The following is a 6,374-nucleotide window of genomic DNA, read 5'->3' on the forward strand; positions in this document are numbered from 1 at the left end:
AAAATGTGGAGGACACAGATTTGAGCCATAAACATAAGGATGTGGAGGTTGATTCTGAGTATACGGGGAAAGAAGGTAGTGATATGGAGACTGATGATACTGACAGGCAGAGAGTTGGAAATATGAGGAAGTGGGGGAAGAGGAAGGAGGAGAAGAGGAAGATTCCGATAAAAAAAGATCGGTCAAGGAAACATCCAGAATGGACAGTGGTAATGAGAAGGAAAAATAGGAAGAGGATGAGGATAATAAGGAGGAACCTACCCACAGTGCGAGCCCTGGTGATCTCAACAACTAGCCCATGGAGGAGCCAGATAACCAGAAAAAATAGGAGGACAAGGAAATAGAAACATAGTTGAACAAGGATAAGGAGGATACGCGAATGGAAAAGGATAGAGCTGGTGATGAGATGAATACTGGTATGCTTATCCTAGATAAGCTTAAGAACCAGTCTGATGCTCGTCTGGGTTTCGATAGATGGGTTTATGAAATAATTAATAAAATAGAAAAAAAAGCTAAACATCAGGAAGAGAAGGGACAAAAAGGTGAAAGCAACCTGGAGCAATGGAAAAAGGAAATGGACAAAAAGGGGGATAAGATGGAAATTCAGATCATCAAGCTGGAGGAAGGGAAGGCTGCCATGAAGAACTTCCTGATTTTTATTTCGGAGATCCTCAACTCTGTGACCAGGAACATGGAGGAAATAGCCAAATACCTTGATGGTCCCAGCCCTACCAAGTCTATTGTGGACCTAGATGCTGAAGAAGCTGCTACTAAGGCTGGGAATGTGGATAGTGCTCCTAGAGGTGCGACTAAAAGGACCAGGGCGAGCTTGAAAAAGGCTGCCTTGGCTTCTTCAAAGGAAATCCCAATTCTCAGGGAGAATATCAAATAAATGCAAGGGATTAGCGAGAAATTGGCTAATGCCCTTACAAACATATTGTAATTTATCTTTTTTCTATTTTTGCTAGTTGTTGTTGGTAGTGTTGGACTTTTGTGTTGGCTTTTGTCTAGTACTTTGCTGGTTTTTTCGTTGTCTGTCCCATTTAGTTTCTTAATGCTTTTATCTTTTATGGGTCCTTTGTAAAGGGTTTCGTGTCCCTTCAAAACCTAATTTTCTCGTAATAAAAAACATGACAGTATACCAATGCAATTGTGCATCATATATTCTCTTACACCACTTATGTTATTATAAATTCTCTTCCATGTATTACATGAAAATATATTCTCTTTAATATATCTACAAAAGTCATGGACATGTAAGCATTGCATTTCTGCCCATTTTTGGATGTGACAGTTAAACTCATGGTACTATTCTAAGAGACTCAATTGTTCAAAGTTTCAAGAATTATTTTAGAGGGGTTCCTAAAATTGCTTCATCATGATTCATCTATTTGTGATTAGGGAGAATGCTAGAAAGTAGGTCATATGATGCGAAAATATGATTAGAGGTAATAATACTAAAGTGAGTGTAAAAATATAATGTAAAAATTGTAAAATAGATAATTTTTTACCTAATTTTTTATTATTATTTTAAAATGTGTAATTAAAAACACAAATCCAAAAGCATATTCTCTCAATCTCTCCTTCACTTTCTTACACTCTTATATACATTCTTACTTTGAAATACACTTAAACAATCAGTAAAGCAATTCTTATGTGATAAAATAAATTTCTATTATAGAAATTAAAATTAAATGTCACCATAATGTTGAGATAAAGGTTGGCGATAGTATTTCCACTGAATAAATGGGCCAGATCAAACCAAAAATAAAATAAAATAAGGGTCAAAGGAATGATCACATGTTCACGACAAAGCTTGTGTTTTCTATCCAAGAAACAATCTAGATCCAAAACATGATAAAAATAATAATAGCTGTTGGTCAGTCCAAATAATGGATAAGGTCAAGCTATTTGAATTGAATAACAGTATAAGTTTTTTTAAATAAATAATTTATGGCAAAAGGACGAAGAGCAGGTCAATTTATCCTTAAAAAAATAATAGAGAAAAAGAAATTTATTGACTTGAACAAGGATTGAAAGAATTAAGAAACGTGTAAATTATAAAAAGAGATACACACCCACGCATAATAACGAGGAAAAATAGTCGAGATAAATTATCCATGGACTCACTCTCACCACGTTTTTAATTTTGCTTGTCTGCAAAAGAAACGTGTAGACTTGAATTTGCAGCCGCAGTTTTTGTTCCAGTCAAGATCTTGAACACTGCCAGCAATTGGTGAATAAATCAATAAATTATTCCATATTGGAATTTCATGGATGGTGGCTCACATGGCGGCGCTATAAGTTGGAATGTACGTAAACACTTGCTGACCAGATAATTGCCTTTTTGCCTTTTTAATATTTTGAAAATTTCTCGTTCTTTTGAATTTTCTAAAGGGAAAATTCCCAGAAGTTTCAATGCTCTAACTCATGTAAAGGGTAAAGTTGTATAAGATGCTTCATAATGAGGGGGGAAAATGTGCAGAATGGTTCAATTTCCAATGTTCATTATGAACATGGAAAATAATTATGCACAGATGTGTGTGAGCTCTTGTAGTGTAATGCACGATGATATTTTCAAGACAAGAGCCGCCATTATAGGAGGTGTAGATTATTTGGCCATGTCGGGTAATTTTCCTAGGGAAGATTTAGTTATTACAGATCGTGTTTGGGCCGATGGGTACAGTACTTATGGGCAGCAGCTGCCTGAACAATATCATAACGTAGCCTGTCATGAAGTCATGGGGATTCCAGAAATTTCAAGGTACTCTCTGGGCTATGGTTTGTTTGATAATAATCTCTATCCCCATAGTAGATCAAAATCAAATAGTGCATTCAGGAATTACATAAAAGAGTCTACAGAAGGAGCCCAATCGTGTTTGGCACCCGCAGTGAAACAGAAATCAGTAAAGAGGTGCTTCGATTTTCTAAGGATGACGTATCAAAATAGCAGAGATAAGTCAAGATGGGAAACAAATGGTGGCTTGATAGAGGAGTCATATGCAGTTGCGCATAAGATTGCTGAGCGTAAGAGGAGAAACAAACTCAGTCAACACTTTTTGGCTCTACGTTCTCTTCTTCCTCACAATCCCAAGGTGAGTTTTTTGTAGTCTTTTTCATAGGTTTCCTTTTGTTGTTACTGTTTCTCAGTAGCTTTCATCATGTGGGCTTATGGGTGGCTCCTTTTGCATTTTGATGATTATATGGTGTTTTAAATTTGTGGTTGCAGAAAGTTGATAAAAGTTCCACACTATCAAATGCTATTATGGAGCTTAATCGGCAAAAGCATCGCATAGAGGAGCTTGAGCAACTGAATCAAAGCCTAACCAATGCAGTTAGAGAGAACTCTATGAGTGAAGCTTGTAGTAGCTTATCTTATGGCTGCGCAGTAGATTCAAGAAGAGATGCGCTGAAGCATTGCATTTGTGAAGAAGTAGTTGTACTGGTTGAGAAAACCAGCATTCCTGATGAATCGATCATTGAAGTAACCATGAAAAAGATAGCATCCAATTGTACTCACATGGACACCATTGTTACAGTGGATAAGTGCTTGAGAGACATGAAATTGGAGGTGTTGAGAATCGAATGGAGGGAGTTGGACTCAACAAGCCAAGTAATTGAGGGGACAATCCGCAAGAAAACAAAGGTACTGCCTTGTGCACAAAAGTTTTTTGTTCGTATAAATAGGGTAAATTTTGATTTCATACTGAAATTGAACAACTTTGTTTGTGTTGCATGGTGAAGGGAGAACGATGGGAGACAAAAGAGATTAAGGCCGCAGTGAAGCATGCTCTGACTGGGAGCTGAGAGTCCTTAATTTAGAACATAAACGGTTTTTATGATAGGGCAGTATGAATCTGAGTTTTTGAGAAAAGGGGCAGGCAAATTTCAATGTCCCAAAAGTATTGTACGGACATAGGAGGACTGTTCAGTAACGATCTGTGTTTTCTATTGGCACACTGGTTTACTTTTCTTTTCTTTCCTTTCCTTTTTGGCCCTTTATACGCATACTGTTATATTTGCAATTTTCAAACCACTACAATATTATATTTTTGCGATTTTCAAAAAAATACAATCCTATCTGTTATACTTTGCAATTTTCAAACAACTACAATCTTATACTACAATTTTCAAACATCTGTACAATCTTGTATGATTAATATTTTGTGGCTGCCAAATATTCAACTTTCTCAATTAATAGTCAATTCATGTTAAGATATGTTATGGTGTACTTTCAAGTATATTTATACATATTCTTTAAAGTTCAAGACTAATATTGGTCAATAAAAGTTGTGTAAGAATGAAGGGTAAATTTACTAATAAAAGTTGTGTAAGAATGAAAGGTAAATTTACTATTGATTGATTGATTATGAAAGTATGTGGTGTTTAGGTAGAATAGGGTTTAAATTGATTAATTATTAATTTTTACTAAAATTAAAAGTTATTTCTATTGATTGACTAAAAGATCAATAGAATGAATTTAAAAATATGTTTTGATTAAGATAAACAATTTTGACTAGAGCTATGAATCAAAAATGAGTTTTGATAAAAACTCAAAACTTTAATACAACAAAAATAACGAGCAAGAAATAACCATCAAAGGGATAGGCCTAGAAAAGACCTCAAAAAGTTGATAAGAAGCTACAAAAACACTTCAATTAAGGTAAACACTTTTGACTAGAGATATGAATCAAAAATGATTTTTGGAGGGAACTCAAAACTTTAATACAACAAAAACAACAAGGAGCAAGGAACAACCATCAAAGGGATAAGCCTAGAAAAGACCTCAAAAAGTTGATAAGAAGCTACAAAAACACTTTGATCTTAAGGTAAACACTTTTGACTAGAGCTATGAATCGAAAATGAGTTTTGGAAAGAACTCAAAACTTTAATACAATAAAAACAAAATGGAGCAAGGAACAACTATCAAAGGGATAAACCTAGAAAAGACCTCAAAAAGTTGATAAGAAGCTACAAAAACACTTTGATTAAGGTAAACACTTTTGACTAGAGATATGAATGGAAAGTGAGTTTTGGAAAGAACTCAAAACATTAATACAACAAAAATAAGGAGCAAGGAACAACCATCAAAGGGATAAACCTAGAAAAGACCTCAAAAGGTTGATAAGAAGCTACAAAAACAACGTAACAAGAATGATGAACAAACATTCAAGACGGTTTAAATTCAAACCTCATCAATGGGCACTGCATAGGAGCAAGATCGAGATGGAAAGTTATGCTAATATTGAAGGATAAATAAAACTAGAAGAACTATTACACAACTTCTAAATTTATTTCAACCATGCAAGATCTTATACCCATGTTAATGCGATTCTTGTCAACATCCAACACCTTGTTGTGATCAAAGCTTTAGGAAATATTACAAATAGTGACAAGTCTTGAGAGGAAGATATAAAAGAATTCAAAACCAAACAATAAGATATCATTTTGGAATTCCTTTTTTTTGTGGTGAAAGAAGAGTGAAGAGGGTGCATAATAAGCTTCTTGTTCCTATACACCTAACTTTGAGCACAATTTGAAATTCGTAGGAAAAACCTTTCCAATTTCTACACAAACATGAAATCAAGTGCATTTTTTTTTTTCAAGATTTTGTAATATTTTAAATGGTAACCTATTGGTAATAGCATTATCAATACCATCCAAGGGGTTGAGCTTAATTGGTTAAAACACTGGGTTCTCACTATGGAGACCCAAGTTCAATTCCCAATAGGGACATCTGAAGTGGAATTCTAAGTTGTGACTCTTGGCCTTCCATAGGATGGGGAAGGTCTTGGGGTCAATCTAATCAAACAGAATAATAATAATAATTCAAAGATATGTAATGGGGATGGGGCCCCCTACTGTGTCCCCACTGGTTCATAGCTCTAGTCGAAAGCTATTCAAGCTTCGGTCAATTACCGATCAAATTTTTTTAAAAAAAAATAGCATTATCAATACCTTTGATACTTTTATCCTAGAATTCTATGGGAGCTTAGGTAGATGAACCTAAATATCAACCATGTTAAATTAGGTAGCATCAAAGCTAGTAGTCCATATTTATAAATGAAGGTAGGTCATACCAAAAAAATGGGGACCTCTTTGTAAAAATATAAAATAGTCTTCCATGGATTGAAAGGAGAATATGAGCTATCCATTTAACACATTTTTACTTGAAACGGTAGAGTATTTGGATTCCCAAATACATATAACATCAAATTTTGACTAATAATCAAAATGATTATCAGTAAGAGAATATTGCATTCTCATAGTGGTTCTATCCACTAACAGGAGAAGAACCCTAAAGAAAGAACTTGTTGGAAAAATTGAGTCCTATAAGATAGGGTCCAAAGTGGTAACATGAGGTGTTATGAAAG

General features: G+C 34.6%; 1 protein-coding gene across 1 annotated transcript; it reads left to right on the forward strand.

Annotated features, from left to right (window-relative positions):
* The first annotated feature begins 2,496 nt into the window (after window positions 1-2,496).
* LOC131042744 (basic helix-loop-helix protein A) lies at window positions 2,497-4,049 on the forward strand. The gene is made up of 3 exons (XM_057976064.1): window positions 2,497-3,095; window positions 3,230-3,646; window positions 3,745-4,049. Exons 1-3 carry the CDS (start codon window positions 2,502-2,504, stop codon window positions 3,805-3,807), a joined length of 1,074 nt encoding a protein of 357 aa, XP_057832047.1. The 5' UTR covers window positions 2,497-2,501; the 3' UTR covers window positions 3,808-4,049.
* Window positions 4,050-6,374: the final 2,325 nt, after the last annotated feature.

Source organism: Cryptomeria japonica, chromosome 1, assembly GCF_030272615.1.
Source record: "Cryptomeria japonica chromosome 1, Sugi_1.0, whole genome shotgun sequence".
NCBI lineage: Eukaryota > Viridiplantae > Streptophyta > Pinopsida > Cupressales > Cupressaceae > Cryptomeria > Cryptomeria japonica.

What these genes read in the sequence shown, in the direction of transcription:
- LOC131042744 (XM_057976064.1), top strand. Translation starts at nt 2,502, where the DNA reads ATGTTCATTATGAACATGGAAAATAATTATGCACAGATGTGTGTGAGC. An exon ending in TTCTTCCTCACAATCCCAAG is followed by an intron (nt 3,096 to 3,229) that starts GTGAGTTTTTTG and finishes TTGTGGTTGCAG; the next exon opens with AAAGTTGATAAAAGTTCCAC. An exon ending in CAATCCGCAAGAAAACAAAG is followed by an intron (nt 3,647 to 3,744) that starts GTACTGCCTTGT and finishes TGCATGGTGAAG; the next exon opens with GGAGAACGATGGGAGACAAA.